The following is a 21,855-nucleotide window of genomic DNA, read 5'->3' as shown; positions in this document are numbered from 1 at the left end:
TTCCCTGGTGATGCAGTGGTTAAGACTCCACGCCCCCCCCCCAAGGCAGGGGGCCCGAGTTCGATCCCTGGTCAGGGAACTAGATCCCACAGACATGCTGCAACGAAGAATTCACATGCCTCAGGTAAGGAGTCAGCGAGCCACAGCTAAGACCTGGTGCAACCAAATAAATAAATATTTTTTTTTTAAATGAAAGAAACTCTGACTTGCTACAGCCTGGATGAACCTGGAAGACATCGTGCTAAGGGAAATAAGCCAGTCACAAGAAAGACAAATGCTGTGTGATTCCGCTTCTATGAGGCACCCAGAGAAGCCAGATTCATGGAGGTAGAAATTAGAGGGGTGATTGCCAGGGGCTGGGTGCAGGGGGAAACGGGGAGTTACTGTTCAGTGGGTGGAGTTTCAGTTTTGCAAAATGGAAGGAGCTCTGGAGATCGCACAGTCATGCGAACGCTCTTCATACCACTGAAGAGTTCACTTAAAGATGGTTAAATGCAAAATTTTATGTTATGTGTATTTTACCACAATTGGGGAAAAAAGGCAATTACAAACCGATGGTTGCCTAACTATATACATTTATTAAAAATCACTGAAATGTACACTTATAATGGGCGAATTTTATGATATGTACAGCGTATCTAATGAAGTTGTTTTTGGTCAGGAGAGCCTTCATCAAAAAGTCTACAAATAATAAATTCTGGAGAGGGTGTGGAGAAAAGGGAACCCTCCTACACTGTTGGTGAGAATGTAAATGGATACAGCCACTAGGGAGAACAGTACGGAGGTTCCTTAAAAAACTAAAAATAGAACTACCATACGACCCAGCAATCCCACTACTGGGCATATACCCCGAGAAAACCATGATTCAAAAAGAGTTATGTACCACAATGTTCATTGCAGCTCTATTTACAATAGCCAGGGCATGGAAGCAACCTAAGTGTCCATCAACAGATGAATGGATAAAGAAGATGTGGCACATATATACAATGGAATATTACTTAGCCATAAAAAGAAACGAAATTGAGTTATTTGTAGTGAGGCGGATGGACCTAGGGTCTGTCATACAGAGGGAAGTAAGTCAGAAAGAGAAAAACAAATACTGTATGCTACCACAGATATATGGAATCTAAAAAAAAGAAATGGTCATGAAGAACCTGGGGCAAGATGGGAAGACACAGACCTACTAGAGAATGGACTTGAGGACACGACACGGGGAGGGGGAAGGGACGAAGCTGGGACGAAGTGGGAGAGTGGCATGGACATATATACGCTACCAAATGTAAAATAGATAGCTAGTGGGAAGCAGCTGCATAGCACAAGAAGATCAGCTCGGTGCTTTGTGACCACCTAGAGGGGTAGGATAGTGAGGGTGGGAGGGAGGGAGACGCAAGAGGGAAGAGATATGGGGATATATGTATATGTATAACTGATTCACTTTGTTATAGAGCAGAAACTAACGCACCATTGTAAAGCAATTATACTCCAATAAAAATGTTAAAAAAAAAAAAAAAAGAAGGCAATTAGGGGGAGTTCCCTGGTGGTCCAGTGGTTAGGACTCGCAGCTTTCACTACCAGGGCCCAGGTTCAATCCCTGGTCGGGAGCCTAAGATCCCGCAAGCCACGCAGCCAAAAAAAAAAAAGGCAATTAGATATTTGGTTGTCCCTATACTTGAAAGGGCCATAATTACATGTGTGGTTTTTTTCCTATGTGGGATTCCTAGCATCTTAAGCTTGAAAAAACTGAAATGGCAAGGCTGGTGTCCATAAATCATGTTCTGCCACTGCAAAAGTATTGCCCCTTTGGGTCTCTAAGTATTCATGCCAGGAAATGGTCAAGTGGACCGATGTGGTAACCGCTGCTGCTTTAATTTGGGAAATACACAGTTTGGATTCGGGAAGTATAGAGTGGCTTTTTTCTCAACATGGCCCAACCTCCTGGAGGCTATGGACTCATCGATTTGATATCTGCCTGCCTCAAAGAGAAGGCTTTATATGTCTGGAAACAGCTGCTCAAATCTAGAGATTTAGAAGTTGAGCTAAAATTGCTTCAGAAATCATGCTTGCAATTCACTGGAAGTGCTTTCTTATGGGGCCAAATGTCCACTTTTCTGAGTGTCCTGGCCCAGAGCCCTTCTACTGGGATGATTTATAATTGCAAAGTCTGGCTAATTGCAATCATCACCACTTAACTGATGATACCGCCTCCTCGTGCTTTTTTTTGTTTTTTTTTTTTGCGGTACGCGGGCCTCTCACTGCTGTGGCCTCTCCCGTTGCGGACCACAGGCTCCAGACGCGCAGGCTCAGCAGCCATGGCTCACGGACCCAGCCGCTCCGCGACATGTGGGATCTTCCCGGACCGGGGCACGAACCCGCGTCCCCTACATCGGCGGGCGGACTCTCAACCACTGCGCCACCAGAGAAGCCCCCGCCTCCTCGTTTTGCTATCTCTCTGCTTGTTGCCATTTTATCACTCCCAAATTGGTACTGAACAATTTCTAGCTCCAATTAGTCTTGCCGGTTAATATATCCCCTGCTACGTTGAAGCCTACAACTGTGTACTCAAAAAGAGAAAAAAAACTATTCCAGCAAGTTCATTAAAACAGGAATGAATTTCCAGAAATGAGAATTTCTCCTGCAGTTTCTTCAGTTGAAGAGGAGATGGACCAGGAATAAAAGAGTTGACACGACTGGGTTTTTTTGTCCCTCAGTCCCTTGCTGGGCTCACTGTGGACCATGCATGCGGGTCTTTAGGTCAGTCTGGAGCACTCACACGCTGCAGAGGTTGACTCTCTGAGTCCATGGCAGTGGTTCTCAGTGGGGGGCAATTTTACCTCCTCCCCCAACTGGGGACATTTGGCAACACAAGAGTGCTAGTTATATACGAGGTAGAGGCCAGGATCATGCTAATACCCTACAATAGCCCAGGGCAGCCCCGGACAACAAAGAACTATCTGACCCAAAATGTCAGTAGTGCCGAAGTTGAGAAACCAGGTCTATAGGTAACATGATTTCAAGGCCATATTAGCAACTACCTAATCCTTTTTTTTTCCCAATAGTAAAACACTTTCTAATAAAACTAGGTACTAAATCACAATCAAATCCTCTTATCTGGACTCCCCTGGTGGCACAGTTGTTAAGAATCCGCCTGCCAGGGCTGTCCTGGTGGCGCAGGGGTTAAGAATCCGCCTGCCAGTACAGGGGACACGGGTTCGAGCCCTGGTCCGGGGAGAGCCCACATGTCCGGAGCAACTAAGCCCGTATGCCACAACTACTGAGCCTGAACTCTAGAGCCTCTGAGCCACAACTGCGGAAGCCCGCGTGCCTACAGCCTGTGCTCCACAACAAGAGAAGCCAGCGCAATGAGAAGCCCACTCACCACAATGAAGATCCAATGCAGCCAAAAATAAATAAATAAAACAAATAAATTAAAAAAAAGAATCCGCCTGCCAGTGCAGGGGACACGGGTTCGATCCCTGGTCTGGGAAGATCCCACATGCCACGGAGCAACTAAGCCCGTGCGTCACAACTACTGAGCCTGCGAGCCACAACTACTGAGCCCGTGCGCCTAGAGCCAGTGCTCCACAACAGGAGAAGCCACTGCAATGAGAAGCCCACGCACCGCAAGGAAGAGTAGCCCCCACTCGCAGAAACTAGAGAAAGCATGTGCGCAGCAATGAAGACTCAACGCAGCCAAAAATAAATAAATAAAATTTTTAAAAGTCCTCTTATTTTCTATGGAGAACCAACTAGCGGTTACCAGTGGGGAAAGGGAAGCGGGTACAGGCAATAAAGGGGTAGGCATTAAGAGGTACAAACTATTATGTATAAAATAAGCTACAAGGATTGTAAATCAGCTATACTCCAATAAAATTTTTTTTACAAAGCTACAAGGACATACTGTACAACACAGGGAATACAGTCAATATTTTATAATAACTATAAATGGAGTATAACATTTAAATATTGTGAAGCCCTACATTGTACACCTGTAACTTGTATAATAATATTGTACATCAGCTATACTTCAATTAAAAAAAAAATCCCCTTGGCTTCTCCAGGGGAACCTTCCTAACCTCCTCTGACTAAATCAAAGCCCTGCATACTGGCCTTTTCTCTCAAAGATTATACAATCTTATATTCACTCGTTGGGATGATTTGAGTAATTTTTCTGCTTCTTCTGCAGATGAGAGAAAGATAACATTTGAGTGAATTTTCTTCTGATCTTTCTTCCATGAATATCATAACTTTTACAGAGTTGAGATCCATTTGAAAATACATCTTGGCATTCTGTTTCTTTCACTTCAACAGGATATCATCAGCCTTTTCTACCTCACTAAAAACAAATCTTTGTTAATGTGTTTTATCATGTAATTTTTTTCGCTCGTGGATGAACCTTTAATCTAGTTAACCAATCCCTGTTATATATTTGAGTTGTCTTTATTGTAGAGAATAAAGTCCATGAACTTTCTGTTCACACAGCTCTGTCCAAATTTTGGATTTCTTTTCTTAAGACCTCGTGTTCTGAGTCTTTCTGCAATGAATGTTGGTGTTTCACAAATTCACAACCCTTCAAGAGCTTTTGAAACTACTCTCTTATTCCTTTGTGGGCTCTTGTGCAAGACATGAGCCTGGGTAAAGTGAGTGATCAAGCTAAAAGGGTAAAACCATAAACATGCTTATCGGGACATTCACATATTTCGTAACTGGACCGGAGAAATGTATAGATTTTCAAAAACAAGTTGAAGGTTCAATTGATTGAACAATTTTTCTGCTAAAAACGCTTTCCACTGCATTCCCTTTTGTAGCAGTTGTGATTCATTCTTTAAACATTTCTGCACTGGCCCCTGCAACCTTTACTAAAAGTTTTCTCTTGCTTTTTCTTCTTTCTTTTTTTGATTACCTACCAGACACACATCCTGCCTCCCCCTTCCAAAAAATACCTATTCTGAGCTTGTCTTTAAAACAATATCACCAAGGAGGTGCTTCTGTCCATTTGCCACGAGCGTTCTTTATTATAACAAACCTTTAAGAGCTAAAAGCCCAGCACACAGGAAAGTTTACTGTCATAAATATCTATCTGTCATTGCAATATAAATTATAATTGAAAATAAACTTTTCAGAGAACTCTGCCCAACACGCAAAAAGTGAGCCAGTGAGAGTGAGGCAATTAAGAATGTTAATTGTCACAGAGAGAAAAGCAAAGGACAGTCATTGTTAAGTTAACTGGTCTATAAACACCTAAATGGATTTTGCGAAGGGGAAAGAAGAAAGGACCATCTTTTGACCATGAAAGGGAATATAAAATGTCCCTTTCTTGGTTTTAATGTGTGGAGAGATTTTGACTTCTTTTCTCAGCTCCGACTCCCAAATAAACAAATGACTTGGCTCTGGTCTGGTTACAGAGACTGAGATGAGGCACCTAAATGGGGGGAAAGGGGGAAAAGCAAAGAGAGCAGACAAGAGCCGAAATAAGCAAAGGCTGAAGAAGAAAAATAGGAGGGAGAGGGAGGGGAAGGGGTGATAAGTGTAGGGGAAGAAATACAGACACCAGAAGAGAAGGAATAAAACTCCTGAGAAACAGAACGAGAGTTAAGCCCAGGGAAGAACAAGAACGTTTTCATCTATTTTCCACCCTTAGGGTGATCTGAAAGTTGTTGTTTTGTTTGTTCTTGTTGTGTTTTGGGGGCTTGGGGTTTTTTTTTTTGTTTGTGTGTTTTTGTTTTTTTCCGGCTCTGCTGGGCAGTTTGCAGGATCTTAGTTCCCCGACCAGGGATCGAACCCAGGCCTCCAGCAGTGAAAGAGTCCTAACCACTGGACCACCGGGGAATTCCCTGAAAGTTCATTTCTTAAATTGGGCAGCGTGGACAAGCCAGGGTGTGGGTCCTGCCTTTGTAATTTCCTTCCAGCCTGTCTCAGTCTCTCCAGACCTTGTTTCCTTCCCCAGTAAATGGGGAGACTAATCTCTATTTGTGGCATTGCCCCGAAAATTAGAAATGATTGTCGTAAAGCCTCTGGCTTAAAATGGTGTTCGGGAAACATGTATCATCATCATACACATTTTTTCAGGCTACAGCAGGAATATTTATCTAAGGTTTTTATCTCATAATATTAAGTAGACCTGCAACATACATGATAGTTTTGGGTCCAGAGTTATTTTATTTACTTGGCCATTCATTCATTCACCAAAGAATTATTTTGTCCACTAGGTACCAGGCCTTGGGCTGGGTGCTGAGGATTTTAGGATGAAAAAACTCAAGTGGTCACAGTCTAAAATGGGCAAAAGGGAATTCCCTGGCTGTCTACTGGTTACGACTCTGTGCTTCCACTGCCGAGGGCCCAGGTTCAGTCACTGGTGCGGGAACCAACATCCCATAAGCCAAGAGGTGTGGCCAAAAAAAAGAAGGCCAAAAAAAGCTAATGTCAACACTATTGGGTCATGCAAAAATGGTGGTCTAGGGTACATGCACTCTGCCTAGAGTGGGGCTGGGATGGGATGAAATCATGAAAGGCATAAGTCGCCTTGCAAACTAGTCACTCCATGACGGAAGGGGCCCTGGTCACCTCACTCACCATTTCGTAAACAAATACCTTTAATATGTGTCAGCTAGAAGTGAATGCTATGAAGACAGTGAAAGCAACAGAGAACGTCAGAGGATGCTTTTTTTGTGGAGTAATGAGGAAAGACCTCGCTGATAAGAAGACATGTGAGCGGAGACATGAAGGAAATGAGAGACACGCTGATATCTGTGGGAAGGGCATTCCAGGCAGAGGTAACAGACAGTACAAAGGCCCTGAGGCAGGAATGTGTTTGACATGTTTGGAGAACTTTAAAAAGGCCACTGGGGCTGGAGTGGAGTGAGTGAGAGGTAATGGGGGGCAAGCACATGTATGGCCTTAGAGATCGTGACTCTGATTTTTATTTTTTTTCAATTAAAAAAAAATTGTGGGGCTTCTCTGGTGGCGCAGTGGTTGGGAGTCCACCTGCTGATGCAGGGGACACGGGTTCGTGCCCCGGTCTGGGAGGATCCCACGTGCCGCGGAGCGGCTGGGCCCGTGAGCCATGGCCGCTGAGCCTGCGCGTCCGGAGCCTGTGCTCCGCAACGGGAGAGGCCACAACAGTGAGAGGCCCGCATACCGCAAAAAAAAAAAAAGGAAAAAAATTGTGGTAAAATACATATAACATAAAATTTAGCATCTTAATAATTTAAAATTATACAGGTCAGTAGTATTAAATGCATTCACATTATTGTGCAAACACCACTACCATCCATCTCCATCACTCTTTTCATCTTGCAAAACCGAAACTCTGTACCCATTAAACAGTAGCTCCCCACTTCTCTCTCACCCCAGGCCCTGGCAGCCACCACTCCACTTTCTGTCTGTGAATCTGACTACTCTGAGTACTTCATACAAGAGGAATCATACAAGGACTTCCCTGGCGGCGCAGTGGTTAAGAATCCGCTTGCCAATGAAGGGAACACAGGCTCGATCCCTGGTCTGTGAAGATCCCACATGCTGTGGAACAACTAAGCCCGTGCGCCACAACTACTGAGCCTGTGTGCCACAACTACTGAAGCCCAAGTGCCTAGAGCCCATGCTCCACAAGAGAATCCACCGCAATGAGAAGCCCGTGCACCACAAGGAAGAGTAGCCCCTGATCGCTGCAAGTAGAGAAAACCTGCGTGCAGCAACGAAGACCCAACGCAGCCAAAAATAAATAAGTAAATAAATAAAAAGAGGAATCATACAGTATTTGTCTTTTTGTGACTGCCTTACTTCAATTAACATAATATCCTCAGGTTCATCCATGGTGTGGCAAGTATCAGAATTTCTTTCATTTTTAAGGGAATAATATTCCTCTGTATGTATATACCACATTTGGCTTATAGCTTCATCCATCAGTAGACACTTGGGTTGCTTCCCACCTTTTAGCCATTGTGAATAACGTTGCTATGAATATGAGTATAGAAATATCTCTTCAAGACCTGGCTTTTAATTCTTTGAGGTATATATATACCCAGAAGTGGAATTGCTGGATCATATGATAATTCCATTTTTATTTTTTATTTTTCTTAATTTTTATTTTATATTGAAGTATAATTGAGTTACAATGTTGTTTTTGTTTCAGGTGTACAGCAAAGTGATTTAGTTATACATATTTATTCTTTTTCAGATCCTTTTCCCATATAGGTTATTACTGAGTATCGAGTAGAATTCCCTGTGCTATACAGTAAGTCCTTGTTGATTATCTATTTTATATATAGTAGTGTGTATAATTCTATTTTTAATTGTTTAAGAAACTGCCATACTATTTTCCTTTTTTTTAAATTAATTTGTTTATTTTTGGCTGTGTTGGGTCTTGTTTGCTGCGTGAGGGCTTTCTCTAGTTGCCGCGAGCAGGGGCTACTCCTTGTTGCAGTGCACAGGCTTCTCGTTGCGGTGGCTTCTCTAGTTGCGAAGCACAGGCTCTAGGTGCACGGGCTTCAGTAGTTGTGGCACGTGGGCTCAGGAGTTGTGGCTCACAGGCTCTAGAGCACAGGCTCAGTAATTGTGGCGCACAGGCTTAGTTGCTCTATGGCATGTGGGATCTTCCTGGACCAGGGCTCGAACCCATGTCCCCTGCATTGGTAGGCGGATTCTTAACCACTGCGCCACCAGGGAAGTCCTGCCACACTGTTTTCAACAACAGATGCACCATTTTATATTCCCCTGACAGTATACAATGGTTCCAATTTCTCTGCATCCTCACTAGCACTTGTTATTTTCTGGGTTTTGATACTAACCATTTAATGGGGGTGAGGTAGTTTCTCATTGTGGTTTTGATTTGCATTTCCCTAATTATTAGCGTGTTGAGTATACTTTTCTAGGTTTGTCTATATTATATATATCTATTCCACATAAAAGCTGCTATTACCTCTTCTTTTCTTCCCACCATTTATTTTTTTATTTTCTTTTTTCCCCCCTTCCATTTATTTTAAATGTCATATCACAGTGGCACCTTACCAAATAGATACCCAAATAACTGCTAGGACATTTCAAAGTTGTAAAGAATAACTCAAAAAGGGTAACGAGTAGAATGCTTAAGAAAGTCTTAGTTGTCCTGCACCAAAAACACGTAAGAGTCGAAATTTTTAGATAGGCTTCATCTTAATATGACTGCTAAGACAATCACAGTAAAATAGCCCTCCCTTTTTAAAAAGAACATTGCTTTTTGTCTAGTGAGATGAAGAGTCGTTGGAAGGTTTCGAGCAGGGGAATGATGTGACTTTCCTTAGGTTTTAGAAGGAGAACTCTGAATGCTGTGATGGACTGCAGCTCGAGGGGAAAGGGCAGTGGAGACTCTAACAATAGTCCAGGAGGGCAAAGATGAAGGGTTGGCTCAAGGTGGGAGAAATGTTTGGACGGGAATATATTGTGATTGTGTGGCTGATAGGACTTGCTGACAGACTGGATGTGGGTGGGAGAAAGAGAGGTCAAGGATGATTCTTCGGTTTTTAACCTGAGCACCTGGAAGAAAACAAGTGCCGCGTCCAGAGATAGGGAAGGCTGGGGGAAGTCAATATGGCTGTGGAGGCTTCATTACTCACTTGGGACTTGTTATGTTGGAGACACCAATTGTAGATTCAAGCGGAAACGTTAAAGCAGGAGTTGGATAGACCAGTCTGGAGTTCAGGGGTGAGACCCAGGAGCCTGGAGACATCTGCATGGGTAAGATGGGATTTGAAGCCTTGGGACTGGTTGGGATCAACTAGGGAGTGAGGGAAGATAAGGAAGAAACAAGGGCAGAGATGAGGGTTGGGGAACATTGGGGTTTAAAGGCGGGGAGGTGAGGAGGAACCTACAAAGGGGACTGAGAAGGGCAGTCATCTCCGAATCAGAAGCAAGACAGCCATCCAGGAAGCCGAGAGAGGAAAGTCTTCATGGTGGAGGGTGTGACCCACGGTCTGAACACAGTGCTGCTGTTTCAAGGCAGGTGGACTTGACTGGTCGTTAGCTTGGGCAACGCAGAGATGGCTAGTCAGCAGGAGAGACTCCAGTGGGCCGTAGGGGCAAAAGCTGATGGGAAAGGGTTGAAAAGGAATCGGAGGAGGTAGTGAGTAGAACCAATCCTTCTTTTTTTTTTTTTTTTTTTTTATTGTGGTACGCGGGTCTCTCACTGCTGTGGCCTCTCCCGTTGCGGAGCACAGGCTCCGGACGCGCAGGCTCAGCGGCCATGGCTCACGGGCCCAACCGCTCCGCGGCATGTGGGATCCTCCTGGACCGGGGCACGAACCCGTGTTCCCTGCATCGGCAGGCGGACTCTCAACCACTGCGCCACCAGGGAAGCCCGGACCAACGCTTTTGAAGATGTTTCATGGTAAATAGGCGGAGGGAAGGGTGGAGTGGGGCAGGAAGGGGGGCTTCAGGGGGAATATGAGTTTAAGGGAGGTATTATTGCAGGTGTTGGAGGACGCGAGTAAGGATTCAAGCGAAGAGGAGTTCTTGATAATGCAGGAGAGAAAAGGAACAATTACCGAGCAGTGATCTAAAGGAGGTGGGGAGGGATGTGGTGTTGGCCTATGATATGGTCCCATACAGTCCACCCATAACAGCAGAGAGGGAGAACATTTGGGCCCACACCAAGATAAGTGGGCTGATTTAGCTTGGGGGTGTGTGGAAGTCCTCCACCAACAAGAGTACAGAAGGGGAGAGAGCGCTGAGTGTCAGAGGAGAGAAAGGAGGGGTAGAACAGCCCTCCAGGAGAGATGGAGAATGAATGGGAGCGGGAAGTGCGGGGGAGGGCCCGGCCCCCGCTGCAGGTCATGCATGGAAGAGAAGCCAGTTCTCACGGTTGTGAGTTTTCCCCCAACCTTCTTCAGCTGTTTCCGTGCAGGTGCAGAATGGGCTAAGAGTTGCATTTCACCCAGAATGGGGTTTTAGCCCAGAAAGTCCACCAAGAAGGAAAAGAGCGGTGGCATCCCGGGTGAACATGAAGGAGGGTATCATGATGGACCGTAGAGCCCAAGCCTGATAGGATGGGACAGGGGCGTAGAAGAGTGAAACAATGGCAGTCAGTAAATGTGGAGGTTACAGGAAGGTCAAGGAACTGGTGGACTTGGGGTCCCCAAGGGACTGAGCTAGAAAGGTACTGGGTCAGACAGAGAGATGCTTGACATTGAGCTGGTGGGGGTGATGCTGCTATTGGAATCGAGGAGAGTCTGAGCCCGGGAGTGCGCACTGCGGCGGGGTGTGAACAAGATCCCTCATGGGGGGGGCGGGGTCGAGGAAAGGAGCAGCTGGGAATCAAAAGGGTTATCTTCGGGCTTCGCTGGTGGCGCAGTGGTTGAGAGTCCGCCTGCCGATGCAGGGGACGCGGGTTCGTGACCCGGTCCGGGAAGATCCCACATGCCACGGAGCGGCTGGGCCCGTGAGCCATGGCTGCTGAGCCTGCGCGTCCGGAGCCTGTGCTCCGCAATGGGAGAGGCCACAACAGTGAGAGCCCCGCGTACCGCAAAAAAAAAAAAAAAAAAAAAGGGGGTTTCTTCACAGAGATGGAAAATGTCAAGAATTATTACAGGTGAGCGAGATACTGAGCCTGGTAACAAAACCTTCAAAAGCTGAGCAGCAGGATCTCCAGGTCTGCAGAGGACGCAGTGAGAACAGGGCTGAGGACAGGAAAACCTGAATTCTGGGTCTCCAAGGGCTGAATGGTTTGAGGAGAAGAGAAGCAAAGAGCTCAGGTAGCCCAAGTCCAGGCTGGTAGACTTGGGTGTCATAGGGAAGAAGCTACCCCTTGAGAGAGCCAGAGGGGAAGCTATGTCCCCAGGGGAAAACCCATGGTCAGTTGGAGCAAAATTATGCGGGGACATTCAGAGAAAGGGGTGAGGATAAAGGAGACTTTGCCACGAGGGACCAGAAGGCCCTGGAGGAATATTGGGGGTATTGAGGAGGGGGCTGGAGATCCGGTCGAATAAGTACCTGGGTTTATGGAATTGGTTATTCAAGACCAGGCACTGTTTTAACCACTTTGCATGTATTTAATCATGTACCCTATGGGGTAATTACGATTACTATCAGACTAATTTTCCAGGGGAGCAGATTGAGGTACAGAAAGGTAAATGACTCAACCAAGGTCTCACAGGGTTAGGGCCAACTTTCAGAACTAAGCAACTTCCTCAGGACCATGTCAGCAAACCACAGCTCAAAGGCCAAATCCAGCCTGACAATGGTTTTGTATGACCTGCAAGCTAACAATGGGCTTTACAGAGGGAACCTTCACCATCTCGTTGTGGATAAGAAACATTTACTTTGAACTCCCATCAAGCAACGTTATTCTCCAAAAGAATTCCATTCTTTTCACTCACAAACCTATACTGAAAAAAAAATTATAATCAAGTATTGTTATATTTGGAAGTTCATCAATTACAATTTTGTTTTCTCTCTTGTGTGAGTGTCTACATAATATCCTTAGTTTTGCCTCTTGGTCCGCAAACCTAAAATGTTTCTACCCGGTCCTTTACAGAAAATGTTTGCCAAACTCTGTATTCTATTCCAATCTCTCCCAGGAGAGGAAATGCTCACTAAATGTCAAGTCGTTATTGCTGATGCTGTTATTTTCATCATCTTTGGCACCTAATTCATAGGACTGAAAACAACCTGGTTGTAAGTTATCTTGTGGGTGGTGTCACCCAAAAGGTATTAAAAAATAAATGTTAGCTATTGAACGAATGGGCCAATGAATGAATGAGTGGGTGGGAGGAGGGAACGAGGCAAGAAGTGGGGGTGGGAATTGATAGCATCTTTCACCAAGACAGAGCATATCAAGACGGGGAGGGTCAGAAGCGGTGAGTTCAGTTTCAGAAACTTTATTGGAGGTGAGAGTTGATTAGGTCAGCATAAACCCAGGGAGTGCTAATTGAATCTAAGCAAATCCACCATTGTCCTCGGTATCTGACCCCTGAGAGAAAATTCCATAGCTATGCAGAAAGCCCTGTACACCTCTGGGATATTTTTATAGGGAGTATAAAAGAAGTGGGTGTGGATGGGCAGATGGGGAGAAGATTCTAGAAGGCTGGACCTTTGAGAAGAGTTTATCAGGAAAGACCAGTATTTATCGGGTTCCAACTAAATTAAACACAATGCGCTGGGGCCCTTATGTAATTATCCTCACAATTCTGAGAAAGAGGTATTGTTATTCCCATTTTGCAGAGGCAGAAACCGAGGATGGGAATAACTGTAACTTGTCTCAGGGCACACATCTCGGAAGCAGCCAATCCAGGCTTTCTATCAGCTCCTCTGACTGCCAGTAACCCATTTGCTCCTTCATGCAACCCACGGGGCAGGAAGGTTCTAGGCCCCAAGATTCAACAATGAAGGGCCAGCTTCTTGGAGCTCAGAGCCCAGTGGGGAAGACAGACAATAGGCACGTAACCAACACACAAACACATGCTGTGAAGGGTAAAATAATTAGAGAGTGACCAGAGACGGAGACCACAAGAGTTGGGAAGTTCTGATGTGGAAAACCATTTTTAAATTCTTTATTGAATTTGTTATAAGATTGCTTCTCTTTCATGTTTTGGTTTTTTGGCTGCGAGGCATGTGGGATCTTAGCTCCCTGACCAGGGATCGAACCCGTACCCCCTGCACTGGAAGGCAAAGTCTTAACCACCAGACCACCAGGAAGTCCCAAGAGTTGGGAAGTTCATGGGTGACCATTCTGAGTCCAGAGCTGCTGAGCTGACGGAAGAATGTTCTAAAAACAGCAAGGGCCCTGAGGCGGGAATGAGCTTGGGCAAGTTGAAGATCAGAAATGAGGCCGCTGTCCTTGGACAGTGCCCAACAGGAGAAAAGGTACCTCCCGTCTCGTCAAAGGGAGTGCCCCCAGGTGGAGTGAGCTTCGTGTCAAGGTTTAAAGAAAGGTTGAAAGCTGGCTGGGACTGGTCTCCTTTGGGATGGACCTTTCTTTTATTATTTGTAATCATTTCTTCTATGCCATTTTTTCCCTCCTCTACTTTTTCTTTCGTGTTTTTTGGCCCTGAAGTCTCACTGGTTATAGAAGAATAATCCATGTTGAAATGAATTGCTCTGGGAATTCCCTGGCGGTCCAGTGGTTAGGACTCCGCGCTCTCACTGCCAAGGGCCCAGGTTTGATCCCTGGTCGGGGAACTAAGATCCCACAAGCCGTGCGGCACGGCAAAAAAAAAAAAAAAATAATAATAATAATAAATAAACATCTTGGGGCTTCCCTGGTGGCGCAGTGGTTGGGAGTCCGCCTGCCGATGCAGGGGGCACGGGTTCGTACCCCGGTCTGGGAGATTCCCACATGCCGTGGAGCAGCTGGGCCCGTGAGCCATGGCCGCTAAGCCTGTGCTCCACAACAGGAGAGGCCACAACAGTGAGAGGCCCGCGTACCGCAAAAAATAAACAAACAAACAAATAAATAAATAAATAAATAAATAAACGTCTTGAAATGAATTGCTCAGTTGTCAGGAAAACATAATATCTGCTTTTTTAAAAAAAATTGTCACATAGTTACCAAGACTTTGAACACCATTATTTATGGAAATGAGGACCTTGGTGAAATGAAGGGCTCATAACCTCAGCCTTGTATTCAGGAGCTGGGTCCCTGGATGACTGAGCCTCCTGACCACGTATACCAAATCTGGTGCACTTTCCTGGCCAGAAGCTCTCCTGAGATTCTCAAAGGGCCTTTGTGCCCCTCCCACTGTCCTACATCTAAACGCTCCATCAGGGTTTCTTAAGCTTCACACTATTGACAACTTGGGGGTGGATAATGCTTTGTCCGGGGGCTGTCCTTTGCATTATGGGATGTTTAGCAGCATCCCTGGACTCTACTCACTAGACGCCAGTAGCACCCCGTCCCTTCAGTATGACGACCAAAGATGTCTACAGACATTGCCACATATCTGCTGGAGAGGGGGAGCAAACATGGCCCCTGGTTGAGACCCCCTGCTCTAGATGGCTCGTGGGGATACTGAGGCATGAAATATGACAACAGCTGCCAGCCCTGATGCATGTCGGCCCTGTTGCCCTATAGCGCTGTTCCCCTCCCCACTTTCAACCAGTCCTTCCTAAGTCACGGTCCTTCCCAGAGGGCCCCTAACTCTGAGACTAACGATGCTTACCTTGACCCAACCGAAAGAACTCCTCAAAGGATCCAAGGAGACCCTGTACATGCCACCAAACGTGTACTATGAGCATTAAGACCACTAGAGGAACCATGATAAATGTCAGCGTCACCACAAAGAGAAACTATTTCAATAAACATTTGTAAAATATTGATCTCATCAATCAATATTTTAGACCGAACTCTTCTTAAGTGTGGGGCAGATGACACACTCTGTATGTCATCATTCTCCTTGTACCACTACAACTTTATACCTGCTCAGCAGCTATTTCCTGAACACCTGCTACGTGCCAAGCCCTGAGATCCACAGGGCAGCCCAGCAGTGAACGGCACCCCCATCATTTGCTGTCTTTATTTACGCTACTCTGTTGTTTTCATAGCAGAAAATTTTCATACCAGACACTGTATTCTTTGCATATTTATTTGTCTCGTCCACTAGAAAGAAGCTGGGATTTTGCACTGTTTCCTTCACTTCTAAATCCCAGCCTTTAGAACAGGGCTTGGCTCACAGCAGGGATTTTTTTGGAGAAGTCTGTGGGACCTTAAAAGAGAAATCTGGGGTGGAGATAGAACTTGGGGAGACACCGCTTAATAGGTGGTTTAGAACCTGCAGGAGCAGATGAGCCCTGGGGAGAGAGTGTTCAGTAAGAGGTGACAAGGTCCTTGGGGCTTTCGATGTGGTCCCAGAAAGGAGGCGGAGCCCAGAGGGGTGAGTGATGGTTAACGGAGGGGCTCTCTCCAGAAGGGAAGCAGGACTTGTCTACACTCCTGAGTATCTCGATGCTGCTGAGAGATGACGATAAGGGCTGGAGAAAATGCCTATTGTATTTAGAGATAAAGGCCAGGAGGCCAGGGAGCGTCCTTGGTGACATGTGTAAGGACAGTTTCCACGGATAATGGAGGCCGAAGTGAGGGGAAATGAGGCTATGGTAGCAAAAGCCTTTTGATAAGGAGGATATTAAGGAGAGGAAAGGGATGGGACAGTAGCTGGAAGGGAATGGGGGGCAAGGGAGTATTATTATTATTATTTTTTTTTTTTTTTTCGGTACGCGGGCCTCGCACTGTTTTGGCCTCTCCCATTGTGGAGCACAGGCTCCGGACGCGCAGGCTCAGCGGCCATGGCTCACAGGCCCAGCCGCTCCACGGCATGTGGGATCCTCCCGGACCGAGGCACGAACCCGTGTCCCCTGCATCGGCAGGCGGACTCTCAACCACTGCGCCACCAGGGAAGCCCTATTATTTTTTTTAAAGATGGAAGAGATTTAAATGTTGGAGGGAAGGATACAATTCAAAAGGAAAGCTCGAGGGACTTCCCTGGAGGTCCAGTGGTTAGGGGTCTGTGCTTCCACTGCAGGGGGCACGGGTTCGATCCCTGGTCAAGGAACTAAGAAAAAAAAAAAAAAGGAAAAGGAAAGCTTGAGTCTTCAAGAGGGAGAAGGAGTAAGGAAGGTTCTGAGATGTCAGGAGGGGCTGGGAGACGGGGCTGGTCTCAGGTGGAAGGTCCTTTAACAGGAGGAGAGAGGCTGAAGACCTTGCAAGGGTGTGAAGTCCCTCCACGGTGGGTCCCTGCCTCTTCTCCAGCTCGTCTCCCATCTCCCTCCTCGGCCTCTCATCCACTCTGCTCTGCCACCTGCTCCCTTGCCTTTTTTCAAGTCCTCCAACCAGGCTCCTCTGTCTCGCTTTTTCCTCTACCTGGGACATGTGCAGAGATCCATGGGGCTCAGTCCTTCACTTCTTCGGTCTCTGCAGTTCCGTCCCTTTTTCAGAGATCTTTCCTGACACCCCCCTGCCTCCCTTGGGTATTGGCATCCTCCTGCTATCAAGGTCCCTGTTATCATAAGCATCACGCCCTCGTCCTGCTCGGGTTTCCCAGCACAGTCCAGCCGTGTATCATGCATTTTGCTCGTATTTATTCCTTATCTGTCCCCTCTTAATGCCTTTGTCCTGTTTACTAAGGTGGGGTGTAGCCCCACCGCCTGGTACACTGCCAGGCAGATATGCCTGAGAATGCATCTAGGGATAAGTGGTTTACGTACTGGGCTGGGGCAAGTTGGGGGTGTCCCCTTCTGATGGAGTCCCCTTCCTGCACGATGAAGGGCATGAGATCATGACTTGTGGTGATGGGGTGTGGACTGGGGAGCAGCTAGTTAGAGATTTGAGGACTTGTGAGACTAGGTAGGGAGAAAGTGGAGAGTTGGTTTAATTTGGGGTTGTGGATCAAGGGTTTGGGGGAGGAAATTCATAAGGGTCTTGACGCTGAGAGTGTTGTTGGAATGAAAGTCTCTGCAAGCTAGGTGAGAAAGTGTTAGGGGAAACACTGACTGAAACCGCCCACCCTCGCCAGGCAAAGACAGTAACCATTTGCATGAGTTATTTTACAGAGGAGATCCTGGTAAGGAACAGGGAACTAACAAGCCACCACCAACTGGAAGAATTCGGGAAAGGTCAAAAGGAGAGAGGAGACGCCAGTCCACGTGTCCTGGCAACCTCCCAGAATCCTTCTCCCTGGAATCCATCTCGGCTGAGTGACGCGTGCACCACCAGAAAGGACCCTGAGTCAGAAGACTGGCCAGAGACAACCCGGAAACTAATCACATCACCGTAAAACCTGAGACTGCGAGCCACATGGCAGAGCAGTCCTCCTGGGGTCCCTGACCCTCCCGCTCTCCGCCCGGGCGCCCCTTCCCAATAAAGGCTCCTGCTTTGTCAGCACGTGTCTCTCCTTGGACAATTCATTTCTGAGGGTTAGACAAGAGCCCACTCTTGGCCCCTGGAAGGGGTTCCCCTTCCCGCAACAGAAGGATGAAAACTAGTCTGGCAGAGATACCAGAAAATCCCAGAGTAAGCAAGAAAGGAAGGAGGAGAGGGTGGGTGCTACGTACTATTCTCCCCATTTTACAGATGAGAAAACAAAGGCACTGAAATGTAAAGTGACCTTCCGAGGTTCCCACAGCTGGGACCCAGTCTGCATTGGAACCCAGATCTGCCACATTCCATAGCCAGACTCCTCAGCCTTGGCTTTAAGGCATGATTTCAGGCCAGTCACCTAAAATGATTCTGGTTTCTGAGCCGGAAAATCAAAGGGAAGCATCCCCAGGTGGGGTTTTAGGTGTGTTCTAAGGTGGGACAAAGAAATCTCTTTTCGGGATTTCAGGTCTCTGAGATCTCTTTTGTTATGCTTACATTTCAATATCCTCTGGATTATTTCTGTCTCCTCCCCACTCTATATTTTTTAAATTCCTTTAGTGTTTTGCTTGAGGTCTGTTGGGTGTGGCTGAAAAAAATCTAAACTGGAGGCGTGGAAGCTTCTTGCTCAATTTATCAGGTGACTTAATATCACCAGTTATTATGATAATTGTTTCTCTGTCAAAGCTTTTGAGCCCTTTACATGTGTAAATGAAGCTCTTCTTTAAGGCAGCAATTTTTAACCTGAAGTCCAAGGTCTGTGGATGGGACCATGAAGCCTTTGCCATGGTATAACAAATTTTGTGCATACCGGCATATTCTTCTCCCAGGGAAAGAAGTCATAACTCTCATCAAATTTTCATGAGCTCCTCACTTTCAGCCTCCAAGTCTCCACCAGCTTCTTTTCAGATCTTCTCCCTACCACAGGGCCTTTGCGCCTCCCTGCCTGGAACCCTCTGCCTTCCCTGATCTTGTAAATGACTCAAACTTGAGCCCTAGCTCAGGCATCTTGTCTTCAGTCCTGTCTCCCCTTCCTCCCTGACTAATTCAGGCTCCCTCACACATGACCCTTGGAGAACTGGATACCTCTCTACTAGGGTTTATCACAGCTACAATTTTGCTTATTTGTGAGTTTATATGACCAAGATCTATCTCCTCTAGACTAAAGGTGCCACCTGAGTAGGTGCCACATCTATTTTACCCCATCTTGTATCTCCAGTGCCTGGTATAGTGTGCCAGACACCTTGCAGGTACGCTAAGCTGTAGTCATTGGGCCTACTCATGTGTCAGAAACATAGCTCAGACCGAGTTCCAGATCTGAAGACTGAGGTTCAAAATATACCATCCGTACCCATTTATCGTGTACCCAAACCCATGCCGTACACATTCGTTACCGCCCTATTTTTCCAAGAATACCTTTCATTTATCGAGATGATATTACATAGAGGTTAAGAGTGTCCTCTGGAATCAGACTGCCTGGATTTGACTCCTGGCTCTGTCTGCCATCTATGTGGCCCCAGTCAAGTTGGTTCAGCTCCCTCTGGGCCTCACTTACTCATCTGTAAAATGGGGATAATAATACATACGTTATACACCCCTTACGAGGATGACTGCAATCGAGTACACATGGCGTGTACTCAAGTGAGCTACTCTTTCCATGTACCAGGTTTCACGTTAAGCTCTTACTGATTTTTACTCTGAGCCCCTAGAGATGATCAGCCCAAGTTTCAGGAGCATGCGTCTTTATTAATGTCTCAGAAAGCTTGAATTGGAGGTTGTAGGCACAATGCCTGAACGAAGTACAGGAACCTCTCTTTACCGATGCATCTCCAACTGGCTAAATTCCGCTTTTCAAAGAGCAGTCATTATTTGCAAGAGACGGACGGCAGGAAGTGAATGAAGGACTAGACAGTCTCAAGGTCCAACCACAGCTTGGACATCTTGGGGGCTGAGTGGGTCAGGGGATGAATTTATTGGCTTCCATGTCAGATGCTCTGTGGGTCGTGAGATGTGCCTTTGGTCCTGACGTCAGCTAAGGGTGAATCTTCTGCAGGATTTGTCAAGCACATTTGTTGAAACATCTTGGCTTCATTACATTTATGAGTTTTAAAAGCATGTAAAATATTTTATGTGGTTCTTGCAAAAGGGTAGCAACATAAATAACCAGCTGGGATACGACGATTTTCAAGAGATGGGGTCTGTTGGCTCACCAGCGTCAGCTCTGCAGACATCCCAAGTGTACAGAATATTCCATTTTCTCTTTCCTGCTCTGTGCCAAGGAGGCTGACCTTCGGGGACTGTAGTCCCTGGCTCCTGTGACATCTGGGTTTCTGTTGGCTTCAGACAATAGTGAGCAGGGGCTGGAGATGGGAGGTCAGGAGGTAGTGAGTTTGGGGTGTTGACCCTTTGGTCGGCCGTGGTTTGGGAGTGGCTGTGTCCCTCTGCTGAAGGCACAGCTCCTGTGGGGTGGCCCTCTCCTGCAGCTTTTGCCAGGTGCTTCTAACCTGGCCACCTTCCTGTTGCCTTTTCCGGCCTAGAGGAGGCAAGAGCCCCCTGCTCTTGACAGCCCCAGGGTGCTTCCCTACCCCTACTGGCTTCTCTACACCTGCCTGCACCTTTGCAAATAGGCCCTTCATTAAGCTCTCCTGTTAGCCTGTTGGAGTGAGCCATCTCATTCTTGCTGGGACCCTGAAATGGGCTTACTTATTAAAATCGGATTAAGGTTAGAAATCAAACTCTTAGAGGAGCCTGAACTTTTATGTTGTTGTGGCTTCCTGTCCCAACGGGAAGAAAACGCTTCCTGTAGAGAGGTCAAGCTCAATATTGTAGGCAAAACCCCCAAATATTTCATATCTATCAGGTGCCTTGTACATAGGAGGCACTAGAGGTGCAAGCTCTACACGATTTCAACTGTCCAGGAAACATCTACTTTAGCAGAGAAGACAGACAACTCAATGAGAAATCATAATACAGGAGGAGCATGGCTTAGTAGTTAGAGTACTGGCCTTAGAGTTTGCTAGGGCTGCTGTAATAAACCAGGTACTTTAAACAGCAGAAATGTATCTCTCACAGTCGTGGAAGCTGGAAGTTCAAGATCAAGGGTCGGCAGGGTTGGTTCCTTCTGAGGGCTGCAAGGTAAGGGTCTGTCCTGGGCATCTCTCCTTGGCTTATAGATGGGTGTCTTTTCCCTGTGTCTCTGCACATCACTTCCCTCTATCATATCTGTCTCTGTGTCTAAATTTCCCCCAAATGACATGAGTCATTCTGGATCAGGGCCACTCTAATGCCCTCATTTTAACTTGATTACCTCTATAAAGACCCTATGTCCAAATAGGGCCACATTCTGGGGTGGGGGGAGGATGACAACATGTCTTTTCTTGAGGGGACACAATCCAACCCATAACAAAGTCCAACACAGATGAGTTCAAATCCAGGCTGCGGCACCTGGGACAAGTTATTTAAACTATTCAGTGTTTCCATCTCATCATCGGAAAAATGGGGATAATGCTGCAATCACTTTGCAGGATGACAGCAAGCATGTTATGAAATAATGGGTGGGAGGATGCTTCAAAAGTGCCTGGCACATGAACAGCGTTGACTAAGGGCGGGCTTTTATTGCTCTGGTGCTACGGTGTTCTCCTCCTAGGTACCATCTCCATTTGGATGACTTCAAGCATCTCAAATCTTCCTCTACCTAATTGGCTCCTTTTCCAGTCTCACTCATAGGGAAAATGGTACCCAACAACCGAGTTGTTCAAGCCATTCGTGATTCCTCTTTTCTCACCATCCCCATTTCAATCACTCCATCAGTGAGCCTGATGGGCACTCCTCCAAGGACACGTCATATTCTGAATTTATTCCCTTCCTTCCCTCTCTCCCAGTTAGATCACAAAACAAGTCATCAACATCCTCTCTCACACAGTATCTTCAACAAAGCAGTGGCTTTGCCTTCTATAACTCATCCTCTATATAGGAGCCAAAGGGGTCTTTTAAAAACGTGGATCACATCATATGATATTGCTTATATGTGGAATCTAAAAAAA

The 21,855-nt window shown here is 46.4% G+C and overlaps 1 protein-coding gene across 1 annotated transcript in view; it reads right to left on the bottom strand.

Annotated features, from left to right (window-relative positions):
• SALL4 (spalt like transcription factor 4) overlaps positions 1–21,855 on the bottom strand; it is a 42,354-nt gene extending 20,499 nt beyond the window's left edge. Inside the window, exon 1 of the mRNA XM_027086972.1 lies at positions 19,229–21,855. Within this exon, the coding sequence (XP_026942773.1) occupies positions 19,229–19,235 (7 nt within the window). The 5' untranslated portion in view covers positions 19,236–21,855. The remainder of the gene's footprint in view (positions 1–19,228) is intronic.

Source organism: Aethalodelphis obliquidens, unplaced genomic scaffold (assembly GCF_003676395.1).
Source record: "Aethalodelphis obliquidens isolate GAN/ISIS:26980383/991018 unplaced genomic scaffold, ASM367639v1 scaffold57, whole genome shotgun sequence".
Lineage (NCBI taxonomy): Eukaryota > Metazoa > Chordata > Mammalia > Artiodactyla > Delphinidae > Aethalodelphis > Aethalodelphis obliquidens.
This window is presented reverse-complemented; position numbering and strand designations above follow the sequence as displayed.